Source organism: Pipra filicauda, unplaced genomic scaffold (assembly GCF_003945595.2).
Source record: "Pipra filicauda isolate LSUMZ 115617 unplaced genomic scaffold, ASM394559v2 scaffold344_size1527164_pilon, whole genome shotgun sequence".
In the NCBI taxonomy this organism is placed as follows: domain Eukaryota; kingdom Metazoa; phylum Chordata; class Aves; order Passeriformes; family Pipridae; genus Pipra; species Pipra filicauda.
Window position 1 is genome coordinate 366,015 of NW_024104470.1, and position 24,352 is coordinate 390,366.

Sequence of the window (24,352 nt, forward strand, 5' to 3'; positions counted from 1 at the left end):
ACGCGCCGCGCGCCGTGACGTGCCCCCCACCCAGGAAGCTCCGCCCCCTTATTCTCAACTCGGCTCTGGAGGGGAAAAACAGTTCCAAGATGGCGGCGGCGCGGACAACAATGGGGGGCCGGGGGGCTGGGCCGGCCCGCGCCTCCTGAGCGCCGCGGCCGAGGCAGCGCGGCGGCCCCGCGGGGCGCGCAGGGCTGAGCGAGAGCGGCGCAGCGCAGCGGCGCCGGGCGCGGCGGAGAAGGAGGAAGTGGGGCGGAGGGGAGCGGAGCGGGCGCCGGGCCGGGGCGGCGGGGGGAGGAGGAGCCGGGGCGATCCCGGCGGGGAGCGCAGGTAAGGCCGGCGGGAGGGGCGGCGGCGGCCCCGCCATGGCGGGCGCCGGTGCGAGCAGCCGGTGAGCAGCAGCAGCAGCCGCGGCGGCGGCCGCCCCCTCGCCGTCCGGCCCATGGTGCTGCCCCCCTGCCCCATGGCGGAGTTCGTGGTGCCGCGGCACAGCGCGGTCATGGAGCGGCTCCGCCGGCGCATCGAGCTCTGCCGGCGGCACCACAGCGCCTGCGAGTCCCGCTACCAGGCCGTGTCCCCGGAGCGCCTGGAGCTGGAGCGCCAGCAAACCTTCGCCCTGCACCAGCGCTGCCTGCAGGCCAAGGCCAAGCGGGCCGGCAAGCACCGCCAGCCGCCCCCGGCGCCGCCGCCGCCCGCGCCCCCTCCGCCCGCCGCGGCCGCCGCGGGCAGCGCCGAGAGGAGCGGAGCCAACGGGCTGGACGGAGAGGCCGCCGGCGCCGAGCAGCACGGCCGCAGCAGCGCCCTGATCGCGGTAAGGCCCGCGGGGCTGCGGCTGGGGACGGGGAGGGACCGGCGGCGGTGCCCGGCTGGCACCGGGAGCGCTCCTCGGGAGCTGGATGGAGGAAGAAAAACGAGCTGTGGTGGCCCGCGGTGGGAGGGCTGGGGTTGGTGCTGCTTTGCTGTACTCTGCTGTGTTACAACTTCGCAGCTGATAAGGGGTGTTTTGTTTTCGCTCGTCACCTTTGCACGCTGGAAGAGCGCATAAAAGCTGCTGCCTGATGGGGTAGGGGTAGTGGCAGCCTTTGATTGTTACAGTCATTCAGAGTAGTTATGTTTCTAGCTAATTCACCTAAAATGTCCCTGCAGAAATTGTCAGAGGGGCATTAATACTGCTTTGGATTTTTTGTTTGCCTGCTTATGTCTTTAATCTGTCAGGGTTTAGTGGAATTGTTTGATCAGAACATGATTGTTACTCAGAGGGAAGTTTTAGACAAATAATGTGTCTGTTAATTCTGGTACAGATTGGAAAGAATTTCAGCGGAAAGGCAGCTGCTTGTTTGCCACTCACTCTAGTGGGTGTGAACACTATGGGAATCCCACTCCACCCATTAAAAACTGGCTTAGCTCAAAATCTTAATGTTTCTCTGGCTTCTCTAGCATTTCTGGTTGTCAGGACATATTCACACAGGCCTGTTTGTATATCAAGATAGCTATTGCTTAACTTATTCTGGGCCCTTTAAATATACTGCTGTGTGCTAATGTGTCAGTAATGTAGGTTAGTAGGATAACCTCTTAAAGGCTGCCTGTCTTAATACCTGTCTGCCTTAAAACCAGGCATTTTTAAGTGGTGGCCTGCATGAAAATGATTGAGTACCATCTTAGTGTCTTTAAAAGAGAATACTGTATTAATCTGAGACATTTCCAGGTTAATATATAGAATAAACCATGTTTTTAGGGTGGTCTGTGTGTTTAATTGGATTAGAAGAGAAGGAGAATGTAATTCTCTACTGTCTTGGACTTCATTTACAGTTTTTAAAATAGTATCATGATAGAGTTTACTGTATACTTGTGTATCCTGGACATGATGTGAAATATTGAAACATGGGGTGTATCGATGTCATATTTAATGTAACCAGCACTGGGCAGCACCAGTGCAGTTTGCAGTATTTACAGGATGAGCTGAAAGTGTTACTTAGCTGAATTGTTTCTGTTCTGCCTGATACACCTCTGAGACTCTAGGACTTGCTGACTTTTTAGAAGAGTGAGGTCCTTGAGGCACAGTTAGAGCACTTCAGGGGGCTGTTACAGAAGGGTGCTTGAGGCAGAGAGGAAACCCTGTGCATTCCTGACACTGATTCTGTAAAACTTTACAGTTAGCCGTTGTTTAAGAGACTGATCTTGAACATAAACTCGTGTCAGAACAAAAATGACTCAAACTGGTATTTTATTATCTAAAGACTTGGCAGTTCTGTTTATTTCCTGCTGGGCTCTAAGGCTTTTTGCATATGGGGCTTTATCCATTAATAATGTGTATTTTTGTTACACACAGAGCTCTTTAGCATGTCAAATCCTGTCGTTTAAACTGCCACCACACGTCTTCATATTGACCTTCTAAAGAAAGATGTCACTAATTCATTGGTGTTGTTTCTCTTAAATCGCTGTGGATGTGGATTTGATCTAATTAGCATCCATTATAATGAGGGCTCTCAACAGCAGCAGGTTCTGAAGTGCACTGCACATCTGGGGAAGCCCTTGTACAGGAAGCTGCTGCCAGTGGCCAATTTACACAACAGAAGAGGGTTTTAGTGTATGAATGACTCTTCCTCGGGCTGGCCTGCTGTTTCCTTCCCAGGATCCATGACTGAAAGCTTAATTGCAGCTGTTGATTCATCACCTCGTTACTGGGGTATAAAGTTGGTTTGCTTAGTAATTCAAGTCTTGGGAAAAAAGCACAACAACAACAACAAACTTCTGCTACTAGTTTAATTGCTTTGGCCCAAGAGGTGCCTCTCTAGGTTAGTATTTTACCTCTAGCCATCATGTTGCAGTTATCAAGAAAAAGCATGTGCTTTGAATGGGAAGAACATTGGTTTGGTTTACAGTGTTCCACAAAGTTTGGATGAACACTAAAATTACCTTTTTTTAAAACACCCTGGACACATTCCTTTCCAAAGAATGCTGCTAGATCAGTAAAACATGCATTATATCAGCTATTGCTGCTGTAAAGATCCAGAGTTTTCTATGAAGCTGCATATGAATCTTCTCTTGGAAATTTTGACTCTGTGTTGAAAGTTAATGAATCCTTTATTTTGGTCCTTGAATGAGAGAGCAGTCCATGTGGAGGTGAAGGGTTTGTGATGTAGCGTCAGAGGGCTTGTAGCAGTAGGATGTGGAGCTGCACTGCCACGAGTGTGAGCAGTGTGGCACTCCCAGAGCACCTGCAGAGCACCTTCTGTAAATCCAGGACAGTCACAGGGAACAGGGTGACACCAACACATCCTCCTTAGTGTCTTGTGTGATTTGTCAAGTAACAAAATCAGATATTTTCTCTTCCATTAGTCTTTTCTCTGGTTTAATTCCTGAAGTTGGATGGATCTTGCTTACAAGCAAAAGTAAGGGGTAGATTCTTCCTTGTTTTCTTACTTAGCAGTTCTAAAAGTTGAGCTACAGCAACTGAGAGAATACAGTATTGATACAGAAATACCTTGGATTATTTGTGCACCACGTAGGCCTGTCCTTCATTTGAGGAAATGTTGAAAAACTAATTATCTTCCTACTTTTTAAAAACATCTGCTTTACATTTCTATTGTTTAAGATGGCATTAAAGCTCTGTTCAAAGTAGGTACTTGTTTGGATAATGTTTGTTGTGTTAATCTTACATTTTTGAGAAACAGGGAAGTTGGGAAGAGATGGGGCTTGTCTCCTAGAACACTTTTTTTCTCTTTGCCAGGTTCTGATACATGAAAGTTCATTCTACTAATGCTGTTTAAATTCTCTGGAGGAGAAGGGTTGGCTTCCTCGTATTTCTGTAAGAAACTATAAGGCAGTTTATGGGTGAGCTGAGCAGAAGGCACTTCACTGACATGTGAATGGGGAGGATGGCAAGATCTGTATTTTCATCTCCACTCCTTGTTTTATGATGTGGTGTCTTGGAAGGAGAGCTGCTCCCTATTTCTTACTAGTTTTTTTCCCCACCTGAGAGCAGTTGTTGTGCAGAGAGCTTGCTTTGTCTAGAGCTGCCACAAAACCACAAACAGTATTTCTGGAATGAGCAGGAAAGGTCTAGTCAGTGGCCTGTCTTGGGAGTGCTCTGTGTTAAAGCTGAAGAGCAGACCAGCATTTATTTGGGAGCAATAGAAGTTTTTACATTAATAATAGATAAGTTCTAAATTAAGCAAGGGCACCAAGTAAAAAGTTTAAAAGAAAATTTAAGGCTTAGAAGAACAACGCAGTGTTTCTTGGTTGAAAGACCTGAAGTAATGAATTAAAGGGAATAGATTGCCTGGAGTGTTCTGACAAGCATTAATGGCACTCCTCTAACGAAGATCAGGCTTCAACCAACAGTTCAGAAGATCTCATTTTTGTGTAAGCAGTGGCATAGGGGTGTTAAATTGTGAAGTTACATTTTACCGCAAAAATAGCAAATTATTTACATGTTATTTATACATAACTATAGTGCAGTGTAGTCTTGCCACCGCTGTTTGTTTTTGCTGACAAGTCTGATGGTTTGTTGCCCAACAACTCAGACAGGTTTTTCTTTGTCTCCTTTTAATTCTCTGTGAGGTATTGTTGTATGTTTGAAACATTTCCCTCACTAGATTCGTTAGATATGCAGTGTTGCTTCCTAAGTTGTAAGGATCTGGGAGTGACTGATCTGCTGCTGTTTAAGTTCAAGTGAGGTGGAGGATCCAGCACTGCAGCTGAAGGCACAGCAGTTTTTTTGATTCAGCAGAACAATTCCTGTAGCAGAAGCTGCCCCTTGTGACTAATGCAGGCTTGGGATATTTATAGATGTGCCTATCCACAGCCCTTCTTCACTCCAGCAGGCAGTCACCCAAATACAAAAGTCTTCTGGAATTAAAGTAAAAAATTAAAATGAGTCCAGCAGTTTGGGTCTGACAGCACAGTGGAATGCAGGAACACGTTGGGTAATAAAATGCTTTCCTTGCAAGGGGGAATGCAGCTTTGGAATCTGTGGGTAGATGCACAGTAAATGAGGAGTTCTTACTATGTTGTGTAGTCAAAATGTTATGTTTTCTATCCGAAATTCATACACTACAATTTCTGGTATTTGCATTGTTGTTCCAGTCTAAATGGTTGTCATCTTTGCATCTTTGTTGCTCCTGTCCTTGGCCAGGCAGGAGAGGAGAATCAGTGTTTGTAGAGGACCTACAAAAGTCTGGTTTGTGGGAGTTTGTATGTGCTGTACTACTGCCACTTTCATGGCAGAAAAATGCAGGTATTCTATTTTTGTTTCCCCTTCTAGGTGAGAATGCTGGTATCTAGCTAGGAGGCATCTTGGAGCTGGTTTATTATTATATTTTTAGGGTAATAAGGCATTTCTTCTTTGAAAATGCCATTATATTTCTCTTGCTGATATTTAATGATAAATCCTTGTAGACTTAGTTCTAAAACTGAGATGGTAAACTAATTCCGAAGAAAATACAGAAAATTAAAGCTCTACCGAGTCCTGTAAGAATATTTTAATCTCTGTAACAGATGCTTCAAAAAACAAAATAAGAACATTATACAGAGCCTAAAAGGCACAGTATGAGAACCAGGTTTTTTAAAACTTTCATTTCTGCCATGTTCACTAGGTGTGAGGTTTTTTGTTGTTTTGGGCTTTTTGTTTTTTGTTTCTTTGTTTTTGTTTAGAAGAAATGGAACTTGTATGCAGTTTCTAGTTTGTATATATAAATACTGTCTTCAGAGTACCGGACTCAAAGTATAGTAAATTAGTGGATTTTTGCAAAAGAACTTCGGTTGACTGTCTTTAGGTATTAAGTCCACATCAAAATAGCCAACACTAAACAAAAAACCTGAACAAAACAAACAACAAAGCCAACCAGAGCAACTTTGTGCCACTGTTTTGATCAGTGATTCATGCCCCTTCCCACCAAGACAGTAAGAGAGCACTGCCCTGGACTCTGAAGTTTTGCACTCTGCCAGTCCTAACAGAAAAGCTGTAGATGAAGTTTTAAAGCTTTTCCAGTTTCTTGCTGGGCTTCAGTAGTAGTTCTGGACAGCTTTTATAAAGTCATTCAACTGCCCCTGCAGTAAGACCACAGTAGGACTGAGCATCATTGTTGTAAAACCAGAGGGTTTAAGACAGAGGTTGGACATATCAAAATTCTTTGTGTGCTGTCTGTTTTTGGATGGAAGCCTTGTCACCTGCATGGACACACATCCACCTCTGGCATTGTGAGCCTGTGTCCTGGTCAAGTGCAGTGTGTGGGTTACATGGTCAGAGGCTGCTGTGTTGGACACCTTGTTGCCATGGATGGCACCTGGGTTCTGTCAGCTTGTGTTCTGTGCATGAGGAATCCACAGTGAGGCACGTGTGCTCCTGCCAGCTCAGTGTGTTTATGACCACGTTGAGCACTGTCTGCTTTGCTCACACGAATAAAATGCAGCTCAGGTGATGTGACGTGGAGGAGGAGCAGCCTGTGGGGCCCCTCAGTGGCTCTTGGTCAAACTCTGTGTCCTGCCCTGGGCCGAAGGACTGAGACCTGTTCACATCCTTTGCTTTTCACTGTTCCTGTGTTGGTGTAAATGCTTCAGATAAATGCTTTTGGGGTAACACTTTCAGGCAAAACTAGATAGCAATGATCTTGGAAGTTCGTCTTTAGTTGGGAAATTGAGTAGGCTGAGAAAATAGGAATACATTTCTGTATCCAGTCTTATGACAATGGAAATGATTGACTTGGTATTATAAATAAAGTTGATTGATTGTGCTAAGGAAACCATGGACAGTGTACTAGAGGACCACCGTGTCTTACAGGATGGTGATGGGCAAGAAAATGAAATCTGAAGGGATTTTCTTAGTGAGTAGCAAGCTATGCCTTACTCTGTCAGTGTGTTGGGTTTTTTGAGTTTTGGCAGAATAGAACAGGTTTTTCTTGCCTTGAGAACTCTGTTGGAGCAGCTTGATATGTAGATAGCTTGCAGTCTGGCTTGTATCTCACATGCACCTTGTTATTTCCCCCCTGTCCAAACCAGATTATTTGGATAGACACAGACAAACTGGAGAAGAACTTTATCTCCTTTTTTTTGTTGAAGTAATATATAGTCTTAGGTGAAAGGAGGATTTTGTCTCGAGCAACTAAAGTCACAATGTCTCCAGGAATCAGATATGTAAGTGTTATGACTGTTAAAACCCACAGAGATATAAAAGCTCCTACATGTTTTTAGTGACAGAAACAGCCTGTGGTGGGTATTAGGGGTCTGTATCTTTTTCTAGACTGCAGTGAGTGTACCTTACAAACATGGGTGGTTTAATGTTAGACTGGTTAGCTGCATATATTGCAAATGATGTAGTACAGCAGCAAAGACCTTAGTACAGATTCAAGTCCTAGTTGCTTTGAGTTATCTATATGAATTGTATTTACAGCAGTGACCCAAATTGACATCTATTCTGTTTTAATACAGGAAATGTCAGAATATGTCCATTGTACAAAACAAAGTTATTGTTTTTATATAAGTTTTCAGAGAGTATTTTTTCCCCCTAATGTTTAGAATTAAGGAGGATCCATTCCCAAACTTTGAGTAATTTGATTCATCATATGACCTTGGGCAAATTATTCATCCACCTTGAGCTTCAGTTTTCCTGGTGGGGGTATTAAGTAAACAATGGGAAACTTGCTGAAAGCTGTATTTATGATTGAGTTGAAGCTTACTTGCTCTCTGTTGTTTTGCCTTTTTACAAAAAAGTAAATTTCCATTATTCTTTCAAGTTGGAATTTGAAACATTCACTCAAGAGCTGCTACTCCAAGCTGGAGACCTGATGTTCAAAGTAAGAGATTTCAAGTTCCAGCCTCCTCTCTAAATGTACATCTCACCTCACCTCATCCTACTCGGTCTTCTGCTGATCTTGCTACTGTGCTGCTATTTCCATGAGCAGTCTAGAAGATCACAGTCTCCAGGGAAGCTGCAGCCTGTCCCACAGATAAAAATAAGACTTTGCTGCTACCTATGCAAGCATTAAACAATAATGGGTTTATTTGCTGTTACCTATGCAAGCATTAAACAGATGGTGTTCTTTGGGTTTTTTTTCCCCAAAGATCAGCTAACTGTAGACTGTTTAAAAAAATAGCAGCAATTAACTGTGAACCAGTCCTTCTGTCCTTAAATCAAAGAATGCTGTTGCCCAGGCAAGTGTATAAAATTCTTCTGATAATTTATGCTGGCCCTACATACAACCTCTTGCTTGAGTGCTGAGACCTTGAGGTTTCCCCTGTTTTTTCTTGGATGAGACAGTTTTCCCCAGGGCTTAGTGGACTGCCTTGTGAAGACTGCAGGCAATATTCAAAGAACCATCCTTGTCTTGAGGTTTGTTTAAACGAGCTGCTTTTCTGCCATCTAAGAGCGCTGTTGTTCAGTGGCCCACGCCTCAGACGGGTGGCTCTTGGTGGGGATTCCTCTCGTGTGTCCTGCTGAGATTGTACCAAGGGTTGGGAGCTGATGGGGTTTTTCCCTCTTTAAACACTGTGCTGTTGGAGCAGCGTCTCTGCCCTACAGATTTGTCTGCGTTGGTGTAGAGCTCCAGGACCAGCAAAGCACAACTTTTTTAGCAGAATGCACTCGAGGGAAGGAAAAGTTTACAGTTACCTTTGATGTGTGCATGAATTGTGTTTTCAGATGCTTTTGAGGTCAATAGAAAGAACTTTCTCTTTGGAAGAACGCTGGCAGGAAAAGAGGAGTTGAACAAAGGCACTCAGGCTCTGGCTGTAAAACTGTTGCTGTAGCCACTGGTCGCTTCTAGGTGGCACCACGAGAAAAAGAATCTGCATTCACCAGCTGTGAAAAACCAACTGTTGAGCTGGTTGGGGCTCTGGTGGTCGGAGTGCAGAGAGGAACAGCTGGCAAATACTTCAGGAGAAAAGAGGAAAGGAATAAACATACTCTGCCGGGATAGAACTGGCTGAACTCCGGGTTGCGTATTCCACAAGTGTGAAGCAATGGTCGCTAAGTGACAAATTGGGTTTGCTTTTGTGCCAGAAGTGTGATTGTGTACAAAATTTATATACATAGTTCTTCTCTAAAAGTTATAATCACAAGAGAATCACTCTTTTTGTCTAAATATTTAAATGTGAGATTGCTTTATAAAACAGTCTCACGGAGCAATTATACTGTGTGTACATGGGTCAAATAAAATACAGGCTTTTATTCTTATTTAAAATTTGATTTTGAACATTCTTCAATATTTTTCTCATTTTGAATAGGAAAAATCGTAACATATTCCAGTTCACAACCATTTTTCAACTCTTTTTTTCTTCTTGGAGTATATGACAGCTTTTAGTTTTGTCTGAAGGAGGGGGTCTAGGTTTGAAGTAGTGCATGTTTTTTGAAAGTTTTCCCAAAGAGATTATAGTGAGGAAGTCATCTCATGTGCTGACTTGGAAAACAAAATGTTATCAAAGCAAAATTGTAAACTTTTTTTTTTCTTTTTCTGAAATGTCTTATTGAGAGCTAGACAATGTCCTGGTGAGAAATAAAAATCCAAATCTGTGAAACATTGAACGACAATTAAAATATTCCTTTTTTTTTTTCAGCAGCTCCATGAGACTGTGAAAAGAAAGCTTGACAGTGCTGCTTCCCCTCAGAACGGAGACCAGCAGAATGGCTATGGAGACGTATTTTCTGTGTCCAAGAAGCTGCGTCGCGATGACGGTCTTGGAGTGAGTGGTTCTTCCAATGGAATGCCCCCTGTGTCTCCACTCCATCATCTTGACAAGAAATCTGGCAACGGAGATACCTTACAACTTAACGGGAAACATCCCATGGGGCTGGATGGCATCAGCAAGAAGTGTCTTCCAGATTCCAGCCTGCAGATGAATGGAGGTGGTGATGCTGACGATTCATTTCCTCTGAGTTTGAACAAAGAGTTGAAACAGGAACCCGTAGACGATCTTCCCTGTATGATTGCTGGAGCAGGGGGTTCTATGTCTCAGAATAACTTGATGCCTGATCTAAATCTAAATGAGCAAGAATGGAAGGAACTTATCGAGGAGCTTAATAGATCAGTGCCTGATGAAGACATGAAGGATCTCTTTAATGATGACTTCGAAGACAAAAAAGATGCAGATTCTTCAAATTCAGCTGCACAGACTCCATTGGCACAAGATATTAACATAAAGACTGAGTTTTCCCCAGCACCCTTTGAACAAGAGCAGCTGGGATCTCCCCAGGTTAGATCCACTTCTTCAGGTTCAGCCTTTATTGGTGCTGCTTCTGTACCTGTAAGTGCCGCTTCTCCAGCGGTCGGTAGTTCTCAGGCTATGTTCCAGCCTTCCACTCGGTCAATGACTGAAAATCCTAATCAGCCCATGATGCAGGCATCAAACCACTCTCAGAACGTCCAGAGGCCTCTCCCCAATGTGTTGTTACCTGGGAAGGGTCCAGGAAGTGCCAAAGAAATGTCTTCTGCTCATCAACTTCAGCAGATTGCTGCCAAGCAGAAAAGAGATCAGATGTTGCAGAACCAGCAACAAGCTTCACAAGTCCACCAAACGAATCAGATGTCTACGTGGCCACAGTCTGGGCCTTCCCATAGTCCTCTGGCTGTCCCATATACCATGGAAAATCCCACTAGCCCATCAGTTTATCAACCAGACTTCAACAATCAGAAACTCATGATGCCTAATTTGGGAAATAAAAGCTCGCCGAGAGCTGGAGGCAATTACCATGTGAACATCTTGGGTCATCAGCAAAACAGCTTGAACCAGAACCCTGTGAATAGTCAGGGCTCTATGCTGGACTATGGGAACACCAAACCTCTTTCCCATTACAAAGCAGAGTGTGAGCAGGGGGTTGCAGTCCCTGGGCAGAACAAGACCCCCATGCTGGCCTACATCCAGCAGCGCCAGCAGGCACCGCTGTCCCACGTGAGCGACGACCAAAATGGGATGATCCTGTTGAAACCCAAGCCTGGAAACATTGCCTACCGACTGCCACACAGTCAGGTGAATGTCCTGGGGTTTGTTACCTTTGTTCAGTAGCAGATTTAGGGTCATTAGATAGGTAAGGTACAAACTACTTGATATGGTTTCAGATGTTTTCATTGATTTTAAAGAGGAAAACCATAATACACGATAAGCTGAGACAAGAATCATGAAGTCTGTTTTCCATGGGGGGCAGTTTTTAATGCTGGGTTCTGGGTCATGTGGTAACGTGTGATTTCCAGCTTAATATGCTTTGTGGGCAACAAATTATGTTGTGCTTCACAGAAGCTTCTACTTACAAAGATAAATAGATGCTTTGTAAACTTTTGACTAAAATAACTCATATAAAACTGTAGTGTTGAACAGTGTTCTCAAAGAAGCTTTGATTTCCTTACCTTGTTTTCAGTCCCTACTTGTGTCAGAGTTGGCTTGCTATAAAAAGACCTGCTTTTGAAGAGAGGTGGAAGTGGGGGCTGCGTTCCTGATTTCTTGGGTGTTCCTTGGGGCTTTTCAGTTCCAAGAATTTGTTATTGGTTAAGTCTCTGGGGATTGGGGAAGCATGGGATAGGAGAGAAATATATAATTAAGAATGAATAATAGTAATATTTGTCTGCTTGAAGCATATGCTTCAGGTTTTCCTGTAAATGAAAATTCCAGATGGTGCTTCTTTGCTGTGTATATAACTGATACTACAGGTATGCTGCAGGTGAAAATTTATGTAGTGGGTGGAAGTATAAATTCATTGGGATTCTGTAACGTGTTCCTGCAATGCACACACAAGGGGGCTTGTTGAGGAAAAAGATCTTTGTTACAAGGATTAAAGCTCCTCCAGCAAAAGCTGTTGGAGATGCAACTCTAGTCATATGTTCTCTCAGCAAAACAAAAAAAACTGTGAAAAAGATCTGATTAGTCTGTGATAAAGACCTCACTGATGTACAAATAAAAATTTGACATCAGTGTGTAGTTCATAAAGTACAAAAAAATCTCTTTAAAAGCTGGCAGAAGTAACAGTCTTACAACATTTTGATGGAAGAAGAAGGAGGGTGGAGACGATTGTGTGTCACATCTCCCCCTCACTGGAAAACATGAGAGTGACCTTGCATCTACACTGTCACACTTGCACCAAATTAACAGAAATACTGATGAAAGCTTCTGGAGAATTTCTCAAAAGCTTGCACATAGAACAACTTAGCACAGCATTACTTATATTTGGCTCATGATTTCTTATGAAACTGCAGAGTGAGAACCAACAGCCAAACCCATCAACTGAATTCTGAACTTGAACGTGGTATTTATTTGTGTAATTAGAGGTGAGGCTGAACTGTGCTTAAAAACAATGAAAACTGTCAGATTTCAAATGGATTTTTTGGTACAAAGAGGATAGTACCAGATCTTGAATGATAATCATTCCATGTTATTTTTGGTTCTCCCAAGTTCCAGCCTCAAAAAAAAAAATAGCAGACTTAATGAAAAATTAATAATATCAGACCTGTCTCTAGTAGTATTTTTGTCTGTGAAATATAGTGATGGTTTGATTGCTGGAAAAATATGTTAAGACCCATTTTGATGAGTGAAAGCCTTCTCCCCTTCACCTGAAAATAGTAAATGCTCTGATACTAAAAACCAGCAACTTTAGGAGGGGCAACAAACACTTGTTGAGTTAAATGTTGACAGAAGAGGCAGGATTTAAATAAATGCTTTATATAATGAAAGTTTAAAATTTAGTGTTTGAAAAGCTGCTGCTAAAGTAAACTGAAGCTGGCGTTTTTGAAATACCTGGCTGAGCAGAAGCACACAGAGCTACACTCGCCTGTCTGAGCTGGAATTTGGGAAGGACTTTGAGACAGAAGTTAAAGCCTCTATTCCTAGATGTTATGGAGCTTCAGACTGTAGCTCTGAACTCTCAGTTCTGTGTCTGGCACTGTATAGATGGGTGTTTGGCTGTCTTTAATTAGCAGAACTTCCATAACAAGCTTCACAAGTGGATTGCATTTCTGTAACTCTACCACTTTTCCTATATTCTGCAGGATCAAAACCCTTCTCCTAACGTTCCTCGCGTTCCCGTCTCTGTCCCGGGCCCTGGTGTGGGTGCCCAGGCTCCAAATGTCTCCATGGCAGGTAACCACAGCAACTCAGCTTATCTCAGCAATCAGCAGCAAGCAGCAGTGATGAAGCAACACCAAATGCTGATGGACCAGCAGAAGCAGAGAGAGCAGCAACAAAAGCACCTGCTCATGGAGCAACAGAAGCAACAATTCCTCATGGAACAGAGGCAGCAGCATCTGCTGGCAGAACAGGTGAGAGGGGCCAGCAGTCTGGTTTTTCAATTTGTACTAATTTGCTTTGGTGCATGAAGGAGCATTTGATGTTTTAGAATCAGAGAATGGTTTGGGTTGGAAGGGACCTTGAAGATCATCCAGTTCCAAAGCCCCTGCCATGGGCAGGGACACCTTCCATAGACCAGGTTGCTCCAAGCCCCATTCAACCTGGCCTTGAAACACTTCCAGGGATGGGGCAGTCCCAGCTTCTCTGGGCAACCTGTGCCAGGACTTCACCACTCTTACAGTAAATCATTTCTTCCTAATATCTAACCTAAATTTAACCTCCTTCAGCTTAAGGCCATTCCCCCTTGTCCTGTCACTACATGCCCTTGTGAAAAGTCCCTCTCCAGCCTTCTTGTGAGCCCCCTTTAGGTACTGGAACGTGCTCTAAGTTCTCCCTCCATCAACTGTCCATCAAAAGCTTTAAGAAAGAAGAAAGTGCTACAGTCTTCTCTGAACTGAAAATATGTGAAAGCCCATTTTGTGGGGAAGATTGCAGTAGAATCTGCAGGATTGTGGAGCTGTGGCTGTGCCAAATCCTGCCAATGGCTTTTTTATCACCTGGAAATATCCATTAAAATAGAGGACTCAGTTGAGGTGACAGAAAAACCCCTTCAGTTCTGGAGCCAGTGTAGATAAAACATAGTAATGTGGTTGACAGTGTTTTATAGATAATTGAGTGTATGAGTGAGTATGAGTGTTGGGAAAGGTATGTTTTTGAGATCTGGGTTAAAACAATATGAACTAAGGGAATACTGTGGTGGCATTACATTATCAAAGACCGAAAGACAGAGAATGCCCCAATCATCAATATAATAGTATTTTCTGTACAAGTGCTGTGATCTTTGAACTTAGAATACTTTTTGGTAGATCCTTCAGTCTTTGCTGACTTCTGTGTTAGTATCAAATGTCAAAGATGACTAATCATTACTCTCCAAAATGTTAACAAATGAGTATTCTTTGAGAGTAGGTAGGGAGAAAGGAAATATGGGGTGTGACCTCCTGCTTGTGCTTTTGCATCACTGGTGGATGGTGAAGAGCTCTGTTAGAACTCTTAGAGCTGTGGCCCAGTAGTTTCCCTCAGCTCGGTAATAAACCTAACAGGTGTCAGACCTCTCTGAGCAGTGGGGTGGTGTAGTAACAGGGTGGTCAAGCACATCTCAAGCACAGTGATGAAATAGTTTTTTCCCTAACTTTTTGCCTCTGTTTGGCCAGCACATGCTGCTGCAGTAAATATCAGTATTATAAAAATACTTCATTCATGCCCTAGTTATGGTAGCTACAACTAACTTCTGTAACTTCCATTTTTGTATAGTGATGCTGGGACTTTGGTGCCAAATAAGGAGCAGTTTTGCTTCGGAGCATTAGATACTGCATTTGCCACGTTTATTGGCATTGTGCTGCCCAGTCAAACTAGATCTTATTAGCATTCTAATTTGATATTTCTTTCTTTGGATACACACGATACTGGATGTAATTTTACAGAAAGATTTCTGAATTTGTTGATCTCTCTTTTACAGGAGAGTTGTAGTTTCAGGTAGCTTCAGTGCCATTCCCTGCCACTCTAAAGCTATCTTTGCCTTTAGTATTCTACATTTTTTTTTTCCCAAGCCAGCTTCTACAGTTCTTGGTTTCTCTCAGAGCTATGGCATCTCTTGTTGGCTTCTGTGGTCAGCCTCTTTCAGGTCTGACTGGTCCTGCAAGCAGCAGGTCCTCTCTGTCAGGCAGCCTGCCCTCTTCATTCCTCTGCATGTCTCAACAGCTTCAGAGCTGTAGACGTTTCGGGAGGGTGGTAGCGATGTGTATCTTGCCCTTTGTTACATCGCACCAATCTCTTCTCTAAAGGCTTTGTGCTTGTATCCTTTACCCCGGTACTCTTGGAAGGGAATTCCTGCCCCCTTCTGTGCTCTGTGTAACATTTTGGATAAGTAGATGGTTGTGCATTGTATGACTACTTGATTACCTCAGAATTTCAGTCTGGCTGAGGATGCCTGCAGAAGAAGAGCCAGAAATACTGTGCCTGGTACCTTTTATATTGTAACAGTAGCTGGTTGTCTGTAACCCTGTCATTATCTGAGAGTACTATTAGTGCATCCACATTCCCCTGAGACTTTAAATTTTGTTTTTCCCAAAAGTTCTTAATAGAAAATTTGCTTGGTTTATTTTTCAAATGTTTTTATTATAAAATACGTACGGATTGAATGTGCTTTTAAAGAGGCACAGTTATTTTGTGACATGAGTTGGCTTTGTTTCAGTTGGTTGGTGCATTGTTAAGAAAGTGGTTGTAAACAATGATTACAAAACTTGTATGACTTCTGTTATGGACTTAGTTCTGCAGTTTTCCATAATCTTCTAGGAAAACCTGTGGTGTATCAGAATTTGGGTTTGTGTATATTTTTTCATGTTTACAAGCAAGGACTAGAAAATATTTACGTGTTCACTCTTTTCTGTGTTACACTGTTGATATTTCTGACTTGCACTTTTATTGATTTCTAAAGGGAGGTCTAAAATAAATTGATTTGGGGATGAAAAGCAAAAAAACATGTGTGGTTTTTTTTTTTATACACACTGGCTTTTGCTCTTTTTATGTGTGTACCTGTTTTTGTCCTTTAGAATATTTCTAAAAATTACTGATGAAAAGACTAACATCTCAGATTTTCAATGTTCAGACATTGGGCTTCAGACATACACTGCAATAACTCCTGTAGTGCATGTTGCTGTCTCTGAGTTCCTGGTCTTGTCACTCATCAGATTAAACTGACTGTGTTTGAGCCTTGAGAACAAAGGTCTGAAGTGACTCTAAGGCTGCAGAGGCCCTTTTGATTACCAGCTCAGTGTAAAAGTATGCAGATCACTTGTTTTTATCCAAGATAGCCCTTGGAAAAAGCTTGACATGTTTTTTGATTGTCCTGCATTGGACCTTTCTTAGGAGAAACAGCGGCAGCAGCAGGAGCAGCAGCTGCAGCGGCACCTGACTCGGCCTCCTCCCCAGTACCAGGATCAACCACAGAATCCATACCAGCAACAGGTTGGACAGTTCACAGGTGAGTAAACACAGCAATTGAAATAATGGCAGAAAAAATATCAGGAGTAAAAAACAAGCTGTCTTCAAATTACCTGGATTGGATAGCTTTTAATTAATTTATTACAGTGCCTTCCCACGTCACTGTGCCTTAAAACCTTTTGGCCTGTACTGTGATTCAGTTGCAAATCAACAGCTTCCCCTGCCCCAGGTATCTGGGACATCTTAAGCTTCTGCTTCTTAAATGTTGTTTTGGAAATGAGTAAAATTCTTAAGTACCTTCATTGTTCCGAAGGCCTTTTTATACTACCGGTTCCTTTTACTGGTTGTAAATTCTTCTTAACTTTGATATATTAGGATTCAGGTTTGGTTTTTTTTGAAGCCTGACATCGCTACTGCCTGTTCCTATCATAGGCCCTCATTAAAGAAAAATAAGTGGTGTATTATTTCTCTCATCTACTAGGATGAGTTTAAAATTCTCTGACATTCTTCTCCCTGCTGCCTTTAGAAGGGAATGCAGTTTGAATTCTCTTCATTACTTTTTAGTGTCCTGCGTGGGGTTTTTTTGCTCGGGAAGCAGCTTGGTATCCTCAGTATATTAATTGTTAAATAAAAAATGTTGTTAACTGTTAAGCTGGAGTAACTTCAAAAATGTGGAAGAACTAGAGAACAGTAAAAGCTCATCTCCTTACCTGAGAAATCCTTACTTTTCAGGGCATCAAGAAGCCACTTGTCTTTTTTCGTAAACTTAGAGTACAAAGAAGTGCTAATTCCCTTCATTTTGTTTCCTTACTCTCTGTGTTCCTGCAGAAATAAATACTGAAGGGAAAAGATGCAAATGGAAATGTGATACCTTCATCCTGACAGTGTTTGTTACTGTGCAGTGTCTGGTAGAGCTACGACTGCGTTTTGTTACTCAAGTGAAAAAACTTGATGCCAGTACAAAAGGACTGTGTGCTAACTCAGGGATCAGTAGCATCCTTCAAATATTGCACTGAAACATTTTTTTTCTCCTGTCACTTTTCTACAGAAACATAGTGTGCAACTGTTAGAAATAGAGTGGGGTTTGCTATAATGAAAATCAGTATTACTGAAATTATTTTTTCCTTATAATGATGACTGGTTTTTGCCTCTTAAATCCCAGTATGTGACTACTTTTCACTGTAAGTATTCTTACAGTGAGACTCTTCCTCCACTCATCCACCCCCCAACACTGGTGTTTTTATGATGTGCTGTGCTGATAATTAATCCAATATAATTTGAATTATATTTGAATTTTTGATAATTCAGTTTTTATTCAAATATAATGCTTATAATAATGGAAACCCAATACTCCTCAGCTGTCTTAAAATATGCAAAAATTCTGCAGCTTACTTTTTGGTTTGAAAGTAGAGAAAGCACTAATGTAGGTAGATTTCCCTTGGTCAACTGTAAGGAGTGGGAGGGGTGTTATATGCATTACACTTCACACTGCTGGTCTGCTTTTTTTGCTTCAAGTAGGGGGGGCTGTTTCTTCCACAGGAAGAAACTTCTAAACTCAGGATTTACAAGAACAGGGGACTTTTTTTGTTTTGCTGAGAATACATTTTTGCAAATCACCTTGCTTGGTTATCAGCACTGTGTATTAACATAGCAAATATTTCGCTGTGGAAATCCAAAAGATACCTGACCAAAAATTTCTGAAAGCTGAATTATGTAAATAGAAGAAATTCCTGGAAGAGGGAAAATGGAGGACTGGCAACCCTACAGGTGTACAATAAGAGATACACAGTGTATGCATGGAATGACTGACTGTGTGTGCAGTAAGTGGTATTTTTAACAGCTTAGCAAATTGTGCATGCACTTCAAAGTATGTGTGTTTACCTTTGTTCGCAAAGAAATATCAGTCCTGCCTTTAAAGTCTTAAATTTTTTTTAAATCGATGATGCTGAGCTCTTAGAAGTGGTATTCAGATTTTTTTAGGACATTGGCATATCTGTGTTTGAGATCAAGGTGGAGGTGCTAACTGGAGCAACAGTTGACACTCTTTAATTAAACTCCTGCTGCCTGTGTGCTGGTTGCAGAGGTTGGTTTATACAAATGCAGCTGCACCTCCATTCTGGGTTATTGTGCCTACAAGCCTGGCTTGGCTCTGGTTGGACCAAGGTATTTAATGTACAAAATACTTCTTTGTATTTCAGGGTCATCTTCAGCCATGCCTGGGGTCAGTAATTTAGGACAGTCCAGCTCCAGTAGCCCACGGATGTTTCCTCAGACCCAGAACATGATTCAGATGGGACCTGGACACACTCCTGTTCCTCCACTCCAGTCGGGCTCCAGTCAGCAGGACCGGGGGGTGACTCAGTATCCCAATATGCAAAACATTCAGCGCGGGGGATTGTACAACCTGGCGTCTGGAATGACACAGATGGTTCCCCAGCACACAGCTCCAAGTGCCAATGGACAGACTCCGATGCAGAGGCAGGGCAGCTTGGGCCAGGGCACTGCTGTTCCTGCTGGCTATGGGCAGAACACCTTAGCAAACTCAAGTATTTCTCAGCAGCACAATAAAGGTGCACTGAATCCAACCTTATCTAAGCCACAGATGGCAAGAGTACCAGCTGCTATGGGGGCTCAAAATCCATCTTGGCAACACCAAGGTATCCCTAATATTAACAACCAGACACAAGCAAACAGTGGCTTAGGACCATTTACTGCCAACTCCTCTTTCCACATGCAGCAGACTCATCTAAAGATGTCCAACCAACAGTTTGCCCAGGGAATGCCTCAGGTAAGCCTAAGCACCAGCAGACCCATGACCTCGATGAACGCTGCCGTCTCTGGGCAGATGTTGTCATCATCTTTAGGTGCACAGCCCCGGACAAACCCACCTACACAGCAGCAGGTACCCTCACAGCAAGTGCTGCCTGGCATGAACCAGACTGTTCCAGACCTGAATGCTTTCAACCAGAATCCAAATCAGCAAATGCCCAACAGAGGAAACCTGCACTGTAGCCAAGGGTACCCTGTGAGGACAACCAGTCAGGAGCTGCCTTTCTCCTACAGCGGCCAGTCGGGCAATAACGGACTTCAGAACTTAACTGGTGACACAGACCTGATAGACTCTTTGCTGAAAAACAGGACTTCAGAGGAGTGGATGAACGATTTGGATGAGTTGTTAGGAACTCATTAAAATGGGGCCGGGGGTGGGGGTTCTACTTTTTTTAATTATTTCATGACATATAAACAACACTTGGACCAAAAAAAAAAACCCTGTGGCATTGAGGAGACTTGCAGGCATTAGAGGTAAAATGGTTGGGAAAAAGACTGGAGCTGCTTCTCAATGAGTGTTGACACACGGTCACGGTGCACCAAGCGGGTCTGCGGGAGGAGTGCACGTTATCTGGGGTCTCTGAGGAGTCGCACACTTGAACAGGTCAAAAAAATACTGTGTCCTAGCCAGCCTTCCAGAAATCTCACTTGCAGTGTTCTAAGACTAAATTTTTTAATTATTTAAAAAATAAAACAAAAATTCCACAGAAATAGTGCAGAAAGAAAGCAAATAGTTGCACAAATTGTGTTTAGGGCTTAGTCTGCAGCTATTACTTGCAATAATTATTTGTTTGTAGCTTGACATGTTGTTATAGTACTGTCCATCCAACTTCTGACTTTTTTATTTGAGAAGAGGCTGTTATGCACCTGAGCACGCTTGCAAAATGTTTGGACTTGTTTCTTTTCCCCATTGCTGAAGCATGTGCCTGTACTCTCAGTAAGCAAGTGGTATTTCACAGTAAATATATCTAGATGCTGGTAATAGATGAGAGGAAGTATTAAAACCTGGCCAGTTAGTCTAGACAGTCATCTTCCTTCATAGATTGTAGTCTTTTAAGCTGCAGTTTGCACTCTGTTGTAGAGAGGCACAGTTCTTGGCTTGTACCTTGCTGTGTTTAAAGGGGGAATTTCTCATGGGAGAACTTTTAAACTATAGTAGGTTTAACGTGAATTGTAAAGCCATTTACTTTGCACCTGTTTCTTCATAACTTATTTCCAAAGGTAGTTGTATTTAAATGAAGGCTTTGCTTCATGACAGCTCATCTAGTTTTCTTTGTTGTAAAAGGTAAAACTAATTTTTGAGATCACTTCATTCCCCGAAGTTAGCAATGAGTTAGTAATGAGCACAAGACTTTGTCACTTCAGGATAAAAATGAGGAAAAAAGAATTTGGCTGGGAGGTGGAAAGTCCTTATGAGCAATAATAGCACAGACAGCCTGGGAGAGTAGTTGTATCAGGGTTGCTCCAATATGGAAGTCTCCCCCTTTAAATACTTTGGTTTTTTAATACTGGGTTACGAGTTTGATAATCTTTCTATAGTCTGGTGGATTTACTTCTTTAATATCCCTTGAAGCAGATGCTGGTTCTTCAGCTCAGCCCAAGGGGATCTCTTATCCATGTGTTGGGATTGGTCCCAGAAAGGACAAAACACAATGGGAACAGTCAGTGTTCCAAAGTCCTTACTCTCTACCAAAAAAATCCCTTATCCACCAACAAACCACCTTGCCTTAACCTTTATTTTAAAAAGAAAATAAAGTTGAAAGCTTTTGTTTGAAATGCACAAATACCTCTTCCCTTTCTAAATCTACTTTCTTGGAAAGCTCCTTTAAACTTTCTAACCAAACCCAGCGTTGTGATTTTAAAGCAATTTCCTTCAACATAGACTGGCTTCTTCAGGAGTTTTCTGCACTGCAGAATTGTGTGAGAGAGGGTTTTTCCAGAGGGTGTGAAGGGAAGTGAAAGATATCATTGGTTTCAAAGAAGGAAAATATTTTACTGTATCTGCAGCTCCTTTATGAGACAATTTGCACTTTTAAAAACTGCTTTTTTAACACTAATACTTTAACCCTTTCCAAATATGCATGGAACATGGTTTGTGCAGCACACTTACCTAGAGTGGATGAATTCTGCTCTGTTGATCAGATTTGCTGTTGTATCATGTTGAACTGTTGGTGAAAGATGTGCATTGATCAGTGGATCCCACCGTTCAATAGTGGATAAAACTTCCCTGAAGCAGGCTTAATCCCTCCTAGAGCTTTTGAAAAGGTAACATAAAGATTCTCTTTGGATGGGAAGACAGAGGTGTTGGTGACTTTGCTTGTTGACACTTCTGATATTTTCTAGAATAAGTAGTTGAGATGCAAATAACTGATGCTAACTCTTCTTATACTGGCAATCTAAGAAAAGAACTAGTGATCTTGGTTTACTTTTAAGTTGAACCAAAACCTGGTCCAAGGTAAGTGTCATTAGAAGATTATAGATATAAACTAGCAATGGCAGGGGAAGGAGTGTTTGCTGTATTTTTATTTTTAAGGGTTAACTTTGCACCAGTGTGCCTTCCCTTCCTGTCGGGGGTGCTTGGGACCTCAATTTCAAGTGACATCCTTCAGTGTCACTAGTTTTCTCTCCCCCTTACAAACACTTGACAGAAATAACAGGGTAGTAGGATTCAGCTTTTCTTTCTTCCCTGTTTAGGTTGTGGTGAAATCTGCTCTGTTTTGTGGTAGATTTTGCACACAGGCTTTGTTCAGAATAAGTCAAAATACAATCCATCCAGTTGTGATTTCTTAATTGGAGGAAAAGAACATCTGCTGTTTGCATTGTTACTACCAAAAAGGCAATCCAGCTAAATGTCCAGGAAAATGCAGATGTGCTCTTTCCTTCACTGTTTCTGGAAGCTAAGGTGGATATTGCCCTGCTTGACCAGAGGGTTTGTTCAGGAAGGTATCTGGATTTGATGACAGGGCCTTTTCATGGTACTGTTGGAGTAAAATTAAAAGTGTGATTCAAGGAAAACTGGCTTATAATGCCCATTGGTCTCCATGTGTGAACAGGATCCAAACAGCCCTGGCTTCTGGCCTTGGTCCCTGTCCACATAGCGCAGTCGGACCGTTGGGAATACGGTGTCACTGTAACAAGGTTGGAACAGTTCAATGGAAATGAAAATACGGTTTTGATGTGCACAGGTGCATGGGAAGGGCTGGGCTCTGCCCTCATGCCCTGTAACAAGTCTGTAAATGCACTTGGGCTTTCCATTTGCTGCAGCTTCAGAGCAATAAAATGTGTCTCCCCTGAACTGAACCCAGCCGGCCGCCCATGGCTTTATTTATAAACTGCGGTTTTGGTTGGGCAGGCAAGGTGAGAGTGTCACTGTGCAACATCCACTGCCTTCCAAAAACCACCATACGATTGAAAAGGGTGCTCAAAATTTTGTTATACACATTTCCTTTGTGTAAATAAATGTTTACAATTTTATATTAAAGATTTGAATAAGAGTTAGATCTTCTGACTGTATATTTTTTACTTTTTATAGATTTTAAAACTATAATTCTTTATATATGTGTTTTGGGGGGTATTATGGTAAGTTTTATGCTTGTAAATGGAGAACAGTTGAATTTGATGCTAACCTTTATGAATTTTTTGTCATTGAAATGTATAAAGAGTCCATTAATCCCCTTATTCTTTTACTACAATTACTGGTGCACACCAAAAAGAAATCCTTCACTTCTGTTTTATCATTATAAAATAAATATTTTGCTAGTGTATTAAACATACATGGTGTGACTTTATACATTTGTGTGAGCTGAGCAGAGTTCAGCATTTTCATTCCTAGTGAGATGGTTCCTTCCCTTCATCCCAACACACAGTTTTGCTCAGCTCAAATTCTGCTGCTGTGTCTTACCAATTCTTACAGTTTCACAAAGTCCATTTAAACAGACCAGAACTGGATAAAGGGGCCTTAGAAAACTTTAGTTTGAAAATAAGGCTTTATGCTGCACCCACTGCTTCCGGGCTTTTTTTTTTTTCTGGAATGCAATTGTAGACCTTAAGCTGGGAAATTCGGCTGCAGAGGTGGTTGTTACTGGTGAAAAAGATGTTAATAACTACCGAGACCTCACATGTGCAAAATGGTAGAGTTCCAAAAATATGCCAATTCCCTCAAAATAACAGGCCTTCGAGGTTCAAACTGGTTTCCTCAAGCCTTGTTTGGTCTAGGCAGATGGCACACACAGAAATCCAGCTGAGACAGGGACTCACATTCTGCAGGCATGAGTTGATGTTTCTGAACAAGGAATGAAATACTGGCAGAAATGTGTGTGAAGATTTTGGCTTGAAGCTGGAAAAGTCCCTGAGCCACTGCACGGCTTCAGAATTGAAGGATCATTCCCCAGGTGTTGAAGTTGGTGTCTCACTGTGCAGGTGTTGTGTTTGCAGCCCCAGCTCGGAGCCTTCAGGTTTCCTCACAGCACCCTGACTTACCAGAGTGTATTTTTTAATATATTCCTGCTCCACAAAGTTTTGTGTTATGTTTGGAGGGAGGAGGAGACCTATAACTTCATAAGCTTATAAAGAACCAAATGTTGTAAGTAACAGTAACAAAGTAACAAAGTAACAGTACCAGGATCAGCTGATTTTAATCTGTGGGGAACTGTGAAGTTACTGCTTAATTAACTTTATTGTCCCATTAAAAATGCTGCATTTCAGTTATTGTTGAGTAAACCAGGAATGTCCCAAGCAATCCCCACTGAAGTGACGTGTGTGTTTTTCCAAAGATTTTAAGGAGTCAGTGGCAGCTCGTGACCAACTCAGAAACTGATGTGATGTTTTTTCCTCGATGCTGGTGTTTTTCCTGAGACTAATGTAATAATTCTGTAATGGAAGTGTTTTCTCAAGCCCGAATTGCTTGTTGAACTGGCATAAGCAGAAACAGAACTCCTGGTGACATTTCCTCTCTGAACTTATCCTGGACACCCCAGGTGAAATCTTGGGTCACCAATAGGTTCAGTTAAGGTTAATTGTTCTATTTCAGTCTGAGTCTGGTAGTCTGAAGTCACATCATATGAGTGTTTTATAGAGAAAGGGAGTGGTTTTGCTTTTTTACATGTGTGGTTATTCACAAAAAGTGTAACACTGGGTATTTGAATTCATTAACAAGTTTTCAACTTGATGAGCTGTCACAATGGAGTTTTGAGGCGATGAAGAGCCAAACCAGAACAAAAAACTTGCTTTGTCCCACCCAAGAGAAACGATAGGTCTG

General features: G+C 42.3%; 1 protein-coding gene across 5 annotated transcripts; it reads left to right on the forward strand.

The window, feature by feature from the left end:
• Nucleotides 1-308: 308 nt before the first annotated feature.
• On the forward strand, nucleotides 309-22,866 carry MAML1 (mastermind like transcriptional coactivator 1). 5 transcript variants are annotated; one of them, XM_039384274.1, is made up of 6 exons: nucleotides 988-7,134; nucleotides 7,734-7,793; nucleotides 9,553-10,962; nucleotides 12,969-13,238; nucleotides 16,192-16,306; nucleotides 18,465-19,456. In XM_039384274.1, exons 1-6 carry the CDS (start codon nucleotides 7,114-7,116, stop codon nucleotides 19,454-19,456), a joined length of 2,868 nt encoding a protein of 955 aa, XP_039240208.1. In that variant the 5' UTR covers nucleotides 988-7,113. The 5 variants fall into 5 exon arrangements, with proteins under 5 accessions (XP_027579865.2, XP_027579864.2, XP_039240208.1 ...); XM_027724066.2 differs by having other exon boundaries at nucleotides 9,556-10,962; XM_039384275.1 differs by having other exon boundaries at nucleotides 988-6,546.
• The last annotated feature ends 1,486 nt before the right edge of the window (nucleotides 22,867-24,352 follow it).